General features: G+C 37.0%; 1 protein-coding gene across 6 annotated transcripts in view; it reads left to right on the top strand.

Annotated features, from left to right (window-relative positions):
* Positions 1-17756, top strand: part of LOC114031541 (interactor protein for cytohesin exchange factors 1-like) — a 193332-nt gene that overhangs the window by 131531 nt on the left and 44045 nt on the right. For 5 of the 6 annotated variants that reach the window (XM_027846675.1, XM_027846677.1, XM_027846674.1 and 2 more), the window contains 3 exons: positions 986-1057; positions 9096-9154; positions 11207-11295. In XM_027846675.1, coding sequence (XP_027702476.1) covers positions 986-1057; positions 9096-9154; positions 11207-11295 — 220 coding nt within the window. The remainder of the gene's footprint in view (positions 1-985; positions 1058-9095; positions 9155-11206; positions 11296-17756) is intronic. The other variant, XM_027846680.1, reaches the window with a different exon arrangement.

The raw sequence follows: 17756 nt of genomic DNA, 5'->3' as shown, positions 1-17756 counted from the left end.
CCAAACAAAAGTCAGCATTCATCCATGGTAATAGTTATCCTAGCTTAATGTTTCAAGAGCCTACCCCAGGTCTTATAACTTTTAACAAGAAGGATGAGCTGGGTGGAAGGTACTAACTACCCTTTAGGTGTTGGGGGCATTGGTGCAGCAGGATGTTGCAGTTTTGCATTGATTTAGGTGGCTTTTGGTTAGTTAGCAATGATGGTCTGGCCATATGACTTGGGACTTTCGATTTAAAATAGCTGCAGAAAAACTTTTGCTGATTCATTTCAGTATTTCAAGCTTTCGTTTCAAACTGAAATGAGTATCAATTTTATTCTTTCTTTTTTGTTGAAGTGTGTTATGTCTGTCATGAATTTAGGATGTATAGAATTGGTTGTTATTAAGTAATGAAAATATGAGAATTTTATAACTGTTTGTCTACCTTGAACTTTAATTACAGCAGGTTAGAATACATGTATTTTTTTTTTATAATGGAACTCCAGAAATCATATCAAAATGTGAGTAACTGGGCAAGGCTTTTAACTCAGGACCCTCCCATCAGGTGATGTTCTGAAAGACCCCTTTGGAGTCAGGTGCCTGAAATTTCAGGTACCTTTCCAGATTTCCTGAGTATGTTGGAGGGATCTTGATTGAAAGATTTGGGTCAGTTATCCTAAGATGAAACTCCTTCCCCTGCATCTTTTCATTGTCTTAAGCATTCACAAACACCACACTCTTGACCACATGCAAACAGTATAATCTTATTTTAAAGAGAATATCTTAACTATTAACTAATATTATTTTCTTGATGACAGGAAGAATTGACTCATACCTCTCTGTGGGAGCCAGGGAATGGAATAGGCAGCATTTAATTTGTCAGAATTATTTTTTAAACTTGAAACAGAAAGGGGGAAGGAGTATAATTTTTACTGGTATAGCTATGAATCCATCAAATTCTATTTTACATTAACTTTTCATGTATCTTTGCTGTTTTCCCTTCAAGTGCTTTTAAGATCAGCCACCCACAGATCAAGACTTTTTATTTTGCAGCAGAGAATGTGCAGGAAATGAACATGTAAGTAAATAACACAGCTGCTTATGAGTCTTTGTAGGCATAGATAAATTTTGGTGACATTTTGGCCTTTTGGATGCCAAGCAAGGGTCAGGTGTTTGTTTTTTTTTTTTTTGGTTGTTTTTATTTCTTACAATTCAATCTCATTTTAAAAAAATTAATGAAAATCTACCTTCTCTTCCTCCTGGTGAAAAAAAAAATCCTAGTGACACAATATGCATAGCCAAGCAAAACAAATTCCTTAATTGGCCATGTCCAGAAAATTTTATGTATCAATCTGCACCTTAAATCCATTACCTCTTTTTCAGGAGGTGGGTAGCATGTTTCGTCATGAGTACTTTGGAGTCATAGTTGGTCATTCCATTGTTGTTATTGTATATGTTGTTTTTCTGGTTCTGCTTATTGCACTCTCTCAGTTCATATGAGTCTTCCCAAGTTTTTCTGAAACTGCCCCCTTCATCATTTTTTACAGCACAATAGTATTCCCATGGGTCAGTTTTGATTTTAAGTATATTTCCTATTTCTGATGCTTCTGATATTCCCAGCCTTGTCTTTTCCAGAGCCTATCTGTTGTTTTCATATTTTTTTTTTCTCTATAGTATGGAGGCCTAAGGGCTAGAAAAGAAATGCACCTGAAAATTAAGTTCTTTCAAATTAACTTGTGGGATGCTTCTGCAGGAACAATAAATTAGGGAGGAGGAAATAGTGGCCACTTCAAGGTGCCACTGTTGTTAATATTATATAAGCTGTGAAAATCAGAGAATTAGGAAAATGAGGCTAGATGGAACCACAAGTAAATTTCTGTTTTCAGCAGATGCCATCTGTGACATCTCAGCTGCTATTCACCATGGAGCCATATGAAAGTGGGCATTTATTAAATACTTTTTGGTTGTCACCATAAGATGCTTAAAGATTTTCTTGGCAGAATACTCCACAACCTCCTGCCATATCCCTTTGACAAACTTGCTGTCAGAAAGATTTTATTCATAGTATAAATTTCTTTCTCTAATTTAAACCCATTTCTTTTTTCTGTCTTTTAAAAATGTGTGTGATAGATATTCAGATGGTGGCATCTCTCTGGTTTATATCAGTGTGCAGTTAGAGTGGATTTTAATTGATTGTGAACTTATATGGTGCAGCAAAACTTATGAGAGGAGATTGCCTTACTCTCTTCACATCTGATATTTGTATATTGTTTTTATATTTGTATATTGTTTCACCTCTTTACTCCCGTCACGACATATCTGATATTTATATATTGCTTCCTTATTACTTATGTTTTCTTATTACCTGTTTATTGCCAATCAACCAATCAACAGGCATTTATTAAGCATTTATTTATGCCAGGGACTATCCTAGCTGCTGTACAAATACAAAAAATGAAGCAATCCATATTTTCAAGGAGCTTCCCTAGTTTCCTTATTGGTTGTGTCCAGAGGAGAAAGACCAGAATGGTGAAGGGCCTTGAGATTATTCTATATGAGAATTGGTTGAAGGAAATGAAGATGTTTAGTTTAGAGAAGAGAAGATTTAGTGCTTGGATGGGGAAGGACAAGACATTGACTCCATGTATTTGAAGAATTATCATCTGGGAGAAGCATTCAATTTTTTCTGTTTGGCTCTAGAGCCAGAGAGGATAGAGGTTGTAGAAAGGCAGATTTAAGCTTAATGTAAGGAAAATTTCCTCACAATTATGGTAGCCCTAAAATGGAATAGGCTGCTTTGGAAGGCAATGGGTTCCCATCAGTAAATGTTTAACAGCTGGTTCTTCCACCCCCCCCCCACCCCAACCCCCCCCCCCAATTTAATTGCATTGTTAATATTTTTTCTACACTTTTCTTAAGTGTAATTAAAAAAAACAATAGATCAAGCCCCTATTTGTAGCCTTGGAAGATTTCTGAGGTATAAATTTAACAATTTTCCCTCACAAGAGGGGGTTTGTTAAGAGAGTTATCATTCTGGTAAGAATTAAGAATTCAGGGAGTCTTAAAAACTTATTCCACTCAGATCCCTTTTCACTTTTTTGGCAGTGTTGGTTGGCATTGCATGGCCTGAGGGCATGTGCAGTGCAAAGTGCACATGCTTTGTCTTCAGAACCAAGGCTGCGGTGAAGTTGGGTGATGCAACATGGGCAAATGCTGCCAGAAACACCTTGGATTCGTTATGCATTTGATTTTTAATTCATTTTTGGTCATCGCACATTCAGAAACCTTTTACTGTTGCCAATTTTTCACCACCCCTATGGGGTTGCAACCCACAGTTGAAGAAGTTCTGAGAGGTAGTTATCAACTCCTATTATCCTGTGATTCTATGATTTCTTCTTACACTGTCCACACTTTCCTGTCAAATATCTGTGAGGGAAAGTAGTAAAGACATGGCTTATATCCTCTGGCTTGCCAGCAGCGTTTACTTTTTAGCACACCTTACCCAGGTCACACACTTTTGGAGTGCTACCTCCCTCCCCAGTAATGGATGGATCAACACTCTTCAGGTGAAGAGCAGCATGGCACCTTAGCACAAAAAGGTTGTGGGTTCCCAGTTCTACAAGGAACAAAGCAAGGGATGAGACAGCCAGGCTTCGAACTAAAGCTTAACTTGGCTACTTATTACCTTTTGACCTTGGATAAGTACCCTTTGAGAATCAGTTTTCTTTGTCTAGAAAATGAGGTGGTGTGGTTGGACTGATGAGCTATAAGGTTTCTTCCTCATCCAAATCAATGATTGATTTTATGATCTTGCCTAATATAGGATAAAGAATGGTCCCAGCCAGGGTTTCTTTTTTTTTTTTTTTTTTTTGGCTTTGTTTAGCAAGTAAGCAGTGCTTTGAAAAAATGATAAATCAATGCTATTAATTTAGGTGGAAGCCAAAGCACAGAAATTTTTAAACAATTAGGACAGTTATTACTATTATTAAACAAATTTATGAATGTTTCTGTTTTTGTATCACATCGTTTCCAATAAATTCTTCCTCTCTTTGCCTACTAAAGTCTTACCTTGTAACAAAGACTGAAACAAGAAAAAAAATCTAAAATTAAAAACAGTTCAATGAAACTGACCAACCCATTGTTCATATCTGACAGTAAATTGATCCTTCCACGCCCATATTCTCCCACTTCTGCAGTGAAAGGAGGGAAGTGCATTTACCAATTCTTTTCTGTGTTCAAGCTTGGTCATTATAATTACAGAGCACTCAGTTTTTTAAAAACCTGCTTTTACTGTTTACATTGTAGCCGTTGTGCCTATTGTTTCTTGAGTTTTTTTTTAACTTCTGAATCAATTTATACATCTTCTCATTTCTCTGAATTATTTATATTTCTCATTCAGTTAGTGGTATTCCGTTAGATTGAGGTACCAAAATTTGTTCGCTAATTGAATGAGACTTGATTTTATTTCTTTTCTACTAAGCAAAGTGAAAGCAGGAGTCATGAAGAAGGCTTGAATGTTAAGGAACTTTTAATTTGCGAAAGAAATCTTAAGTACCATTGGTTAGATTCTGCTGTATAACAGAACATATTCTGTGTATTTGAAGGTAGAAGGTATTCTGTAATAGTGAGGGCCAGCCCTAGACAAAGTGATGAAATCGATGAATTTTGCCTTTGGTTCCCTCTCGGACTAGCTACGATCCTCAATGTCCATAATCTCCCCATGATGACTCCCATTTGACCACATTGGCCATATTAGAATAATAATAGCTGCTCTTCTTCTCTCACAGGGTTGTTTTGAGCTCCCCTGAGATCATGTCTGCAGAGGATCTGGGAATAATAAAGCATTTCGCATGTATTAGTGATTATTTTCATCTGCTAGACAAAGCTCCACATCCCCAACTTCCTTTTCCCCACTTTCAAATTGACCTGTACTGTCTTATTCCTTCAAGAAATCTCTTTTCCTTGTGACAATGGGTGTCACTTGGCCAATCAGATAAACAAATCCCTGGCAATGCTTTAGCAAGATCAGAGGCAAGGGATGTTTATACATTAAAAGAGCAAAAGTGCCCCAAGGAGACCCCATTAGATCAAAGACTGTTGTGGCCAGTGGAAATTATATGTGCCATTTAAAAACAATGATCATATTTCACTTATAATATATTTGTTCCAAAGAAAAATGCTGCATTCCTTCACATTTACCAAATTAAAAAAAATTACTAAAGGCACGTAAGTTAATTACTTTTTAGAAAAATGTTGCATTTCCTCATGTTTACCAAATTAAAAAATATGAAGCAAGCACATTTTAATGATTAAAAAAACACCCAACATCTGCTTGTTATGAACTAAGGACTTAATGTTTGGCTCTAGCACTGTAGTCTCTAGCAACGACTGGTTTTCGTTCTTTTTTTCCCAACTTATTTTTACTCTAATCTTAACAAACATCAAATAAAATGGGCATTTTGACGTACATGGAACAGAAAAAGAGTAATGTACGTGCCGCTGTAGATCTCTATTTTGTAGTTTTTTTCAGCATATAATAAAGAGCAATTGTCATGTGCAGATAAAGGTACATTTAGATTTGTCATGTCTGAAAACACTGATTCAAATCAGGTTCATACACTGCTTGGCACCTGCTTTAAGTGGGAGACTTATTTTGCTGAGTCTTGTGTAACCCTATTACAAATGTTGTTAAGATGGCAAAGGGGAACCAACCCCCCCAAACCCCAACAACACAGCTGCCATATAAAGACATCCAAACATCAGAACCAATTTATAAACTTCTTTTCACTGTCATGTCAAAATAACATTCTAGTTTATATTTATTTAGAGAAGTCAGAAAGGTAGCACTGAAGGTAACTGTGGCTGCGTGTGTCCTTTCACTCTGAGGAGCCTGATTAAGGCATTTTTTTTAACTCTAGGAATGCCATAAAGAAGTGAAGCAGCCTGAGATCACAAACCTACCCAGTCCATATAGAATTATTTAAGATCCTCTTATACCTTTCCTACTATTTTGTCTGTGATATTCAGTAAGTGATTGATTCAGTGATAATTCTGAGATGGAAGAGAATGTAGCTACCTTTTGTAGTGCTCTGATTTTTAACCGGTTGATAAACTGTTCACTAAAGCTCTCCTCCAGGGCTTCATCAGAGTGTGTAGCATCAGGATGCAGAGTTGATTTTGGCTTCTTGTGTGCTAGGCAAATGAAGCTTACACTTAGAAGGTACCACCTAAACTCAAAGGTTTTATTAACTGATCCATTGACAGTAGTGTTTTCTGACACTTACCGTAGCTAAGCACCCAGAAACTCATCACTAGATTTGCCATGCATGGAATGATGAATCTTTTCAGCTGCCACTGTTATCAAGGTTTACCAGGTCACAGAAGATTTGTGATTTGTAACAGTGGAGTGGATAACCATGTTGACAAAGTCACTGCGTTTTTGAAACATTGATGTAGAAGAAATAATGTAAATATTTCTCAAAATCAGAACAGATACACTTAACGAGAAAGAGAGACCACTTTTAGATGTCATTTCCATTTTTAGAGCTTTGTCTCCATGGGTAACAGCTTTGTTTGAGTAGCTGCATATCTATCCTAGAGGCCAGAGGGAAAAATACTTAAGGTTAATAGAAACCCCTCATATTTTGCAGTTACCCTCAATTTAAAAACACATGGGGAAGTAATTGCAATGAGAAGAATCAGTTTCTAAATTCAGTCTGGGGATAGAAGCAGGCTTTTCTACCAGAGTGTCTGAAATAAGAATGCTTGGATTTTGTGCACTGATGTCTCAACACACATGCTATGCTAGCACACACATTCACATCAAAGGAATGTACAACAAACACCCAGGAAACATCTGCCATCTTCTCTCTCCATAGCTGTGTATCCTTTTGTGTAACCATCCATTCAACCACAAATGGATGCTTTCTTATAGCCTTAATATTTTAGAAAATTCTTGGTGAAGGGAATGATCTAAGTCAGTGAGTTCTAGAAACTCAGTAGGCAAATAAAAGATCTTAATCAAAAGCCGATTTCTCGTAATTGATTACTGTTTTGTGTACATTGGTGATTGAGGCTGCGATAACCTTTTCTCTTTATGATGGATAGGGTGCAGATAGTGCAGTGGATAGAATGCCAGACCTGGAGTCAGAAAGACATGAGTTCAAATCCAGCCTCATGTATTTATTAGCTATGTGATCCTGGGCAAGTCGCTTAACTCTGTTTTCCTTAATTTCCTCATCTGTAAAATGAGCTGGAGAAGAAAATGGCAAACCAGTTCAATATCTTTGCCAAAAAACAAACAAACCCCAAAACCCAAATGGGGTCATGAAGCACTGGACACGACTGAAAATGACTAAACAACAATAACATCAATGGATAGGGACTAATAGATGTATGATGGTGGTGGTGGTTTTTTTTTTCTGCCAAAACTCTGGTAAATTACTATGCTTTTATGAACTGGGAAACCCCTTCCTTATTTCTGTGAACTTGTTTCACAACTTGAAATTCTTTTTTTTCCACCATTTCAACTTTTTATTGCTTGATCTATATGGGATGAAACAAAACAAGACCCTCACATTATCTGCAAACTCAGATTTTGCCATTATGGAGTTTCTAAATAGACTAATTACATATTACCTTATCACTCCTGAATAGAAAGTGATCAGGCTCTTGTGCCATCATGTTGGTGCTGGCATCACTTTTCTCTTAAAATGTCCATCAAAGTGATTTCTCTCATTAGAACATAAACTTTGTGCAAGTGGGTATTGTTTCATTTGTTGTATTTGTACCTCATAGCTCCTAGTACATGGTTCATGGCAAATTCTTCAAAAACGCTTGTTGATTGATTGATTGTTGAGGTCTGTAGTTCTATGGAAACCACCATGGTTACCTTTACCCTACTGCTGGCATGATTCAGAGTTGGTTAAAAATAAGATATGGAAGAGAGAGATTATTTGCTATGCTAGAGAAACTCTTGGTTTCTTTTCTTTCCTCTTTCTTTCCTTCATTCTCTGTCTCTCTTTTTATTTCTTCCTTCCTTCCTTTTTCTTCCTTTCTTTCTTCCAGATGTTTTGATATGCCTCAGTGTAACATGGTGCTGGAATATTAATAAGCACAATCCTAATAGAGTTTGACCATGTCTAGCATTATCATAGAATCTTAGATTTTAGAGCTTGAAGAAAACACTGAGATCATGTATTCTAATCTTTTCCTCTTATTGATCTGAAAACCATGATGTGGAGAAGTTAAATGACTTTCCCAAGGCCTCATACAGGTAGTAAGTGACAGGGCTGGGGTCTTAATCCAGGTCATCTACTCTAAGAATAATGTCATTTTGTTTCTAGCTGAAATTTTGAAAATGAGGTAATGGGGGAATGTTTCCTCATAGGAACACATCTCTATTTAAAAAAAAGTAAATGGAAAACAGGATCTTCAAATGTTTGCATTTTATTTAACTTTTCAAAAACTATATCTTTCACAAATTAAAGGATATCATAAATTGTCATAGTCAGATTTTAGTGATTTAGTCATTAAATGTGGAAATATCTTAAAGTATTATGTACACCCCAAGTCTTCCCAAAGAGAACTATATAGTCATTTGAAGTCAAGGAGATGTTACTTTGATGATCAACTGAGTCAAGTATTTAGAATTCAAAGTGATGACAAATTATTGGAATGGACACTTTCAAAAGAAGTTATATTTGGTTTTAGTACTTAGGATGCCCTAGAAAGCTATGCAACTTCGTTGCTGCTCTGAACCAATTGGCCAGTTGTTGTTCACAACCAAGGATGGCCTGAATACAAAAGTTATGAGAAAGCTTTAGACTCCCATTTTGTAGGGTTATATGAAGGTTGTATGTCTTCATCAATAAACTACCAGGAAAAAAAATCCTCTTGAATTATTGCCCTTTTCTATTCCCATAGAGATATTGGGTAGAAATTGGGATTCACTTTAGCACCAGGACTGAAGTAATCTCTTGCTGCAGATGTCTGGGGAAGAAGACCCAGTGAGGGGTTTGAAGCTGGGGTACCAATTTGGTTGTAGGGGCATTGGGCTTCTCTATGATCATTAAAGTCTGTCATATCAAATTTTTGCTTTCTATTTTGAATTTTAGGTGGTTAAATAAGCTTGGGTTAGCTGTAATCCGTCTTGCATCCACAGGAAAAGAAGAAGGTATGCTTTATTTTAAACCTATGGCTATTTATAGTGGGAGGTGATTAGGTAAATGGAAATAGAATGGGCCTGATGCAGGTGAAGTGTATATATCACATCTGAATTTGACCTTCCTTAAAATTAGAGAGAAAGAGAAGGGAAGAGGAAGAACCAAAGGAAGAGGGAAAGAGGGAGGGAGGAATAGAGATGAAGAGAGAAAGGAAAGGAGCAGAAAGATGAGTGTACTGTACCAGTTTATTTTGGCTATAAGTATGTTGTTACCCTTATTTCACCCACATAGCAGCTATAAGTTTCATTGGCACTGAAAGCAATTGCCAGTATAAATGTTTTATTTCCCTACTTCTGTAGTTATGACAGCTCAGACCCAGACAGACACCCCTTTTACTGATCTAGTCATGCTCTCAGCCCGACAACATTCCATCCTACGGCTTCCTCTCTTGTATTTTAGCATATGTGCTAGGTGGGTATGCTGCTAATTCCTGAAAGAATTATAAAGGGATGGCAGGACCTGAAATGGTGTTAGTAGGAAGTCTCATCGTATGGGTCTACCTAGAACTTTCATACTTCAAAAGACTTGAGAGTCTCTAGTCCTTTCCAAATAATTACTACATTTTAGTTCTTGACCTGGGGTCTGTGAAACTGTTAAAATTTTTTTCGTAGCTATATTTTCATGTAATTGATTTCTTTTATAATATATATTTTATTTTATGCATTTAAAATATTATTCTAAAAAGGGGTCTGCAGGCTTCACCTGACTCCCAAAGGGGTCCATGACACAAAGAATATTAAGCAGCCCTGCACTAGAAGGCTCCAAGAACAAAACTTAAACTTTTAAATGAAAAGGGTGTGGACTCTGCAACCTAGAAATGGATTCTCCCTCTCCATACGCATTTGCTGCAGCTACCTATTCTTCCCTGATCTTTTTTTTTTCTTCTTCCTTTTCCCCCTTTTTTTTAAGGCCTCAAATATACATAGACAAAAATTGCGAAGAGTTTCTGGAGAATTAGATAACAAGTTCAGTATTACTAGAAATATTTGTAACCCTTCAGAAGTTAATGTCTACAGTTTTCCAAAATGCACACATAGTATTAGAAAAAACCCAAAGGATTTCTATGTTGAGTATAACTCAAGATAAATACAGCTCTGCCAAGGGAACTGTAGAATACTTCATACAGGGGTAAACATTAATGATCACTCAATAGCTTCTATGAACTGCATACGATTGTGTCTTTTCAATATCTTCCTAAAACCACAATCCTTTCTCAAGTCACCCAGGACCCTTGGGGCCCCTTGAGCACTCAAATTGTGTAAACACCCACCCTCGGACAGCAGTGGTATATATAGCTGAGAGAAAACAAATACATGCTGATATTTCATACAGGCCAAAGGCAAAGTGGAGATGGGGGAAGGGCATAAAAGGATGTTTTGGCCAACCAAAAAAATCACAAATTGATTGGCTTGATGATTAGCTGTGGTCACCAACTGGGCATTTATGATAGTCTTCCTGCTGGGAGAGCAGGAGTACTGTGCAGAGTACTACTCGACCGTGGCTGTCACTATGAACTGTTTTCTCCTATAACCATCTTGGCAATTTCAGGCTTCCCAATAGCTAGGCTGGTGATGGAGACCAGGAAAATTAGCTTTGGAGAGGGAATTCTGTCTCCCCTCTGCCTTACTTTATACAATAGCTTATAGAATCTATCCTACAGGGTGGGCAGATAGCAAGAAAAGTTTTCTGATTGTGGTCTTCTTTGCATTTCAAGTGAAATTAAGAGGATCTGAAAGGCTTGTTCTTACCTGATCTTAAAACCATTTAAAGAAACCCAGCACAATGAAACCAGCCCACTCCCTCTCATTTTTGTCTCTCTTTCCTCAAAGTAGGCAGATCCCTAGGCATGGCATTTTGTGCAGGAGAAATGAATTTGGTGTGTGTTGACCTTTGCAAGAAAATTGGCCAGAAAAATATCTTAGCTGATGCTTTATGGAATGAGCAGTGGTGATTTATTTAAAAAAAACCCAAAAAACAATTGAGCACTTCCATTTTCATTGCAGAATGCTACAGTGAAAGTGAACATGAGGATCCCGAAATAGCTGTGGAGACGCCGCCCCCTCCCTACTCTGCTGAGCCTCCATCGCATTTGGTGTGTGTAATAGTAATTAGCCTGCTTGTCGTTGCTACATTGGCATTAACGTCATTCCACCCTCTTTGTATAATGTATCGATGACTAATAACTCTTAAATGATGCAGTAACTTAATGTGTCTACCAAATGGGCAGGTGTTTATTTAGTCATTTATAACCTTGTGGTCCTCCTGGATGCCGATTTGCAGCCTTCTCCATGGCAACACGCTGATATGACAAACTCAGCATCCGTGTGCATAAGTGAGTATCTCAGATATGTCATTATTTCTAAGAGGAGAGTGCAGAGGACTCAGACCAGAATATTAAAAGCTTCCAGTTTACCAATTCAGAACCAACTTAGATAGATAATGAAGAGCTCCAGTACGGAAAAAAGTCTTTTAATCTGGATCACTTGTAACTCAAATTAGAAGGGATGATAATAACTTCTTATTTGTGTGACAACAAAGTGCTAGACTCCAAGTTAGTGATTTAATAAGCGTATTTAAAAATATATTTTATTGATACCTTTTGTTTTTGCATTGCCTATATTGCTCAATAATTAATACCTTTTGTTTTTGCATTGCCTATATTGCTCAATAAGTATTTAGTAAGTAAATATAGGTTTACATAAAAACAGGCTTATGTGTATTTTCAGTTGCCCAGCTATACTTATCAAACCAATTCCTCCCTCACTTGCTCTCAAGGCTCCTACTTATATTACTTGTCTAAGAATACAGAGCTTTATATCAAAACCCATGTATGTTTAAAAGCCATGCCCAAATAAACTCTCATACACATTCAATATAAGGAAATGAGAACAGCAAAAACTGTTAAATTTTGTTTGGGGTCATTTTATGCTTTGTCTTAGACCCCGTGGAAATTCTTTTAGCTTCTGGGCATATAGGGGACTTCCAGTTGTCATTTACAGTGTTGATTTAATAAAGCTGTTCCCTCTGGGGCATCAGTCTTGCACTTTCCTTATCTGAGGATTTATTTAATTTTCTTGTTTTAGCAATAATACTTGCAATTTTCATAGTTTGTCAGAAAGGGACAATAACTAGATCATAGATCTGGAACTGTAAAGGAGCCCTTTTTTCCATGTGGGGACACTGAAACCCAGATGGTTTAAGTGACTTGCCCAAGTCATGGCCATGTGGGCCTTGGTAAGGTTCAGCTGCTGGGATCAGAAAGTTTCACTTTTTATCAATCAACAAGCATTTTTTAAGCATTTGCTATGTGCCAAACACTGTGCTAAGCTTAGATGATACAAAGAAGAAGTAAAAACAGTCTCTGTCCTCGAGGAACTTATATTCTAATGGGGGAGACAGAATGTAAAAAAAAAGTCCCACTCACAAAAGCTACAAAGAATGAAGATAATCTTAGAAGGGAGGCTCAGATGACTGTGGGTGGAAAGGAGGGATGGACAAACACCTCTCTTTACAGTTAAACTTATGTGACAGTCACACACCAATGGTTAAATAATGAGGTTTTTCAACTTGACTTATGATACAAAGGAATGTCTTTAATAATAGGTATCATTTCTTAACTGACTTCTAGCTGTGCCTGATCTGAGTCTTTTACCCCTTGAAAATCGGTAGCAGTCTTATTGAGTACCTCCTCTCTTGAAATCTACCTGATTTTACCTGAATTCCTAATTTTTCCTTCATAGCTTGTCTTTTAGCTTATTTCTCATTAGGAATAATCATTCTCTGACTTGCTAGGAAGAAACCTGGATGTTTTTCTGGGCTTGTCCCCCTGCATTTGCTCATTTCTGTCCCTTCACTTTGCCTGGGAGTGGAAGAAGCTGCTTGAAAGGAAGACTTAGCATTTCTTCTAGAAATATCAGACCTAAGTTTTTCTCTCATTCCAATCATTTGTGATTTTTCTTTTTTATTTCTCCCCTTTCCCCCCTTTTTCCCCTTTGCAATTTCCCCCTTTCCTTCTGATTCTTTTCATCTGATGATTGTCATTTACAGTTTTAGCAGCCACTCTGACAGGTTTGCCTGAGAAAAAAGAGGATGCATTTTTAAAAATCACAGAGCCCTTATAACGAAATAAAAAGAGAAACATGCTAAGTACTTCATCACAGTTTGCTCTGATGTTACAGCATTGCCATCCACTCAACTTTGTGCTTTTTCTAATCATAATAATAGGTAGTATTTATATGACACCTTTAAGATTTGCAAAGTGCTTTACACATGTTACCTCATTTGATTCTTACATCAGCTCTTTGAGTTAGGTGCTATCATTATCTTCATTTACAGATAAGGAAACTGAGGCTAAGAGGTTAAATGACTTGCCCAGGGTTACCAAACTAAGTGTCTGAGGCAGGATTCAGATTCAGTCTTCTTGACTCTATATCCAGCACTCAAAGAACTTTTTGATGGTAAGGGTTAATATCTATTTGAATGAGTTACCCAAAGAAATGAGGATATCACGTTCCTTGGTTAGGATAAGCATATATCTATAGTTTCCCATAATCCTAGAGGCCAGTTCGTCCAAGTCCATGTATGAGCAAAAATGCCTTCTGTGACTTCTCTGACAAAATCATCCATGTTGTTCAATCATTTTCAGTCATGTCTGACTTTTTGTGACCTCATTTGGCGTTTTCTTGGCAAAGATACTGGAGTGATTTGTCATTTCCTTCTCCAGCTCATTTTACAGATGAGGAAACTGAGGTAAAACAGGGTTAAATGACTTGCCCAAAGTCACATAGTGTCTGAAGCCAGATTTAAATTCAGGAAGATGAATCTTCCTGACTCCAGACCTCGAGTTCTATCCACTGCTTCAGTTAGCTGCCCCAGTCATCCACACTACTCCTTAAAAATTTTCAGTGAAGATGTAGCCAAGTCCACTTTTGGATAACTTTGTTAGCAGGTTTTTTTTAGCAGGTTAGCAGGTTTTTTTCTTAGATGAAGCTGAAATTTGCTCCTCTTCAACTTCTGCTCTGCCCCCCAATCATAGTTTAACAGTAAACCTTAAAAACAAGGGACTGAACTATATGACTTCTCAAAGGCCCACGTTGCCTTGGAATTGTGTTGGTCTCCTTCCTGAGAATTACATTATAGGCTGAAAGGCATTTGGTGGTGCCATTTCTTACTAAGTAATCTTATCATATCTATCGTATTGATGATAGCTCACATTTATGAAGTAGTTGTATACCAAGTGAGGAAGAGCATGCAAGTTTCATTATCCCCATTTTATAGATGAGGAAACTGAGGACAATTATGGCAATACTGCAAAAATCCAAGTGTACAAACATAAGAACCTAAATAGGGGAATTGAGAATGGAAAGAAATGGATGGATGGATACAAGAGGTATTTTCCCTTTCTACCTCCAGTAAATCTAATTTTTTTTCTTTTTATTAATTAATTTATTTTGATTTATCAACAATCACTTCCATATGCTTTTGAGTTTAAAATTTTTCTCCCCCTTTCTCCCCACCACCCTCCCCAAGATGGCACACAGTCTGATATAGGCTATATATATATATCCATTCATATTAAACATATTTTCAGATTAGTGATATTGTAAGTAAAAATTAGAACCAATAGGAGGAACCACCAGAAAGAGGAAACAAAACTAAACAGAAGAGAAAAAAATAGCAAATAGTATGTTTTGATCTGCATTCAAATTCCAAAGTTCTTTCTTTGGATGTGGATAGCATTTTCCATCATGAGGCCTTTGGAGATGTCTTAGATCCTTGTTTATCAATATTAGTCATTGCACAACGTGGCTGTTACTGTGTACAACCTTCTCTTGGTTCTGCTCACTTCACTCAGCATCAGACCATACAAGTCATTCCAGGTTTTTCTGAAGAAAGCCTGTTCATCATTTCTTATAGAACAATAGTATTCCATTACATTCATATACCACAACTTGCTCAGCCATTAGCCAATTGATGAGCATCCTGTCAATTTCCAATTCTTTGCCACCCAGTAAATCTAAATCAAGCGGATTGTAAAGGCAAGAAATACAGGGGATCTTAATTCCACATCAGTGGTTTTTCTAGTATAATTTCCTATAGTATATTTCTTTACATTCCCTACAATGTCTTACATATAGTGGGTGCTCAATAAATATTTGTTGTTGATTTGATTCCATATTGTGTTTATTACAGCAGAACATAACATGCAGAAGGTATGGGTTGACAAAATATTAAGATTTTGGTAAATTCTTTCCATTATTCCCCTCTCATCCAAACCTTGAAGACACTCATTTTGGGTACGATATTCTGGGATCTTTGATATTGCGTTTTACATATTAAGAATTTATTACTTATTGTATGGGAAGATAATTGACTGACTTAAAAATTTATACAATCAGACCATTAGAAATAGCACATGAAGTTGGGAGGAGAGATTGCTTTCTTTTAAGACAAGGACATATTGGTTTGGGGTCAACCTATTCATACTAAGAATCTTGATCAAGTCCTGGAGATTCTGAAGCTAGAACCAAATGAAGAAGAAATTTGAACTATTGAAAGATAAATGTTAGGCTTGGTTTTTATTGGTTATTAGTCTGTTCCCCAAAATGATTTGAAGCATGCTTGTATAGCATATCAGTCTATATTAACTAATGTGTCTTTTTGAATCATGGCAAAAGTAAGTATAAAGGGAAACAGAATGATACCTAATAGAGAGAGCCCTAGAGTAGTGGGGGGTTGAGTGGGGCAGATAGTCTGTGTTCTAATCCTGGCTCTGCCCTTTATTATTTGATCAAGGTAAGCCATTAACCTTTTAGGGTCTCAATTTCTTTGTCTCTAAAATGAGAAAATTGGATTATATGATATCTTTGTGAGTGATTCAAGCATTAAGATTTTATGATTCTATGATATTAAATTGAATGGGCAGCTGGATACACATGATATACATCTACATTTACATATATCTATTATATGTATGACATATCATGTGTATAAATATGCATATATACACCTATAAAGCAAGTCTGGAAGAACCCTTGAACTCTATTAGATATTGAGAACCATCTGATAAGAACATAAAAATACTTCTTTATCTGGAATCATGGTTTACTCATAGGAACACACTTGTATTTTTAAGAAAAATAGTACGGTAACACTTTTAAATACAAGAAGAAGATGCATTTCTGTCTGCAATGGACACAGCCATCTTTAGAAGAGAGGAAAGAGTAATCTTTGGGGGGCTTCCACTTATTGACTCTTGATCCAGAGGGTAATGGCAATACACCTGTCCTCCTGATTAGTCCTCATAAGGCTAGTAGTGGGGATTTAAAATAAGTGATCTATTGTTCTTTTTGTTTTAATGCGATCCATAATTATGCAGAAGTTGTTTAACAAACCGTGCATTAAAAATTTTAATGGATGAAAAATATTTTTTGTCTAGAGTAGTTTGTGACATGTAGTTAGATAGTCTGTTATGGTAGTGCATCAATCCATTTATCAGAAATAAACACTGGCCACTGATGGACAACACAGATGGAACAATGCAATCTCTATAGAATGCAAATTGTGGATGACCCAAAGGATGATGAAGAGATAGCTGCATGATGGCCTTAAGTAGTCTACAACAGAGGTGCCAAATTCACGGCCCCTCCTGAGTGCCACCAAACTAGATTAAAATGTAATTGGGAAATACTCCACAAAATAAAAAAAAATGCATGATAACATAATGTTGATAAGTAGTTTTCTAAGTCAATTAGTGGCCTTTAAGGTTCTTATGTATGTGTGGTTTAATGTCTCCATTTCTATTTGAGTTTGACAGCACTGGTCTACAACCTATTTCCAGTGATGTCCTATATATTGGATATGGTATAAAAAGTATTACTTAGGAAATGGAATGTATGATCAGAAAAAAGAGGTATCTGGAGGGAAGGAGGAAGGGAGGGAGAGAGAGAAGAAGAAGAAGAAGAGGAAGAAGAAGGAAGGGAAGGAGAGGAAGTAGAGGAATAGAAAGAAAAAGAGAAGGAAGAGAAAGGGGGAAGATAAGGGAGAGAGAAAAAGACAGATTTGTGGACTTAGTGCCCACAACATGTTAAGAAAAACCTAGAAGAAAGGCTTCCAGAGCATTGAGATTTCTTTTGAGGATATATAGAACATGGACAAGAATCACACAAAATAAGAAAAAGTAGGAAGGATGTATGGGAGTAGGTATGGGGATACATGCCTGTAATTCATACTATTGGGGAAGCTGGGGCTGGTGGCTTACTTGAGCCTGGAAATTCTTATCTGCGGTAGGGCTAAAGCTGATGAGGTGTTTGCACTGGTCTGGCACCAACATGGTGGTCCTTGAGTAGCGTAGGCTGCCTATAAGGAGGTATAAACTGGTACAGGTGGGAAAAATGGAGCAGGTTAAAGCTTCCATGCTGATCAATAGTGGAATTGGTCCCATGTGTACCTACTGTACTTTCAGCCAAGGTGAGATAATAGCAGTCTCTCTCAACACACACACACACACACACACACACACACACACACACACACACACACACACACACACAC

Source organism: Vombatus ursinus, unplaced genomic scaffold (assembly GCF_900497805.2).
Source record: "Vombatus ursinus unplaced genomic scaffold, bare-nosed wombat genome assembly UNPS02015175.1, whole genome shotgun sequence".
In the NCBI taxonomy this organism is placed as follows: Eukaryota; Metazoa; Chordata; class Mammalia; order Diprotodontia; family Vombatidae; genus Vombatus; species Vombatus ursinus.
Note: the sequence above shows the minus strand (reverse complement) of the source record. Positions and strands in the feature narration are given on the sequence as shown.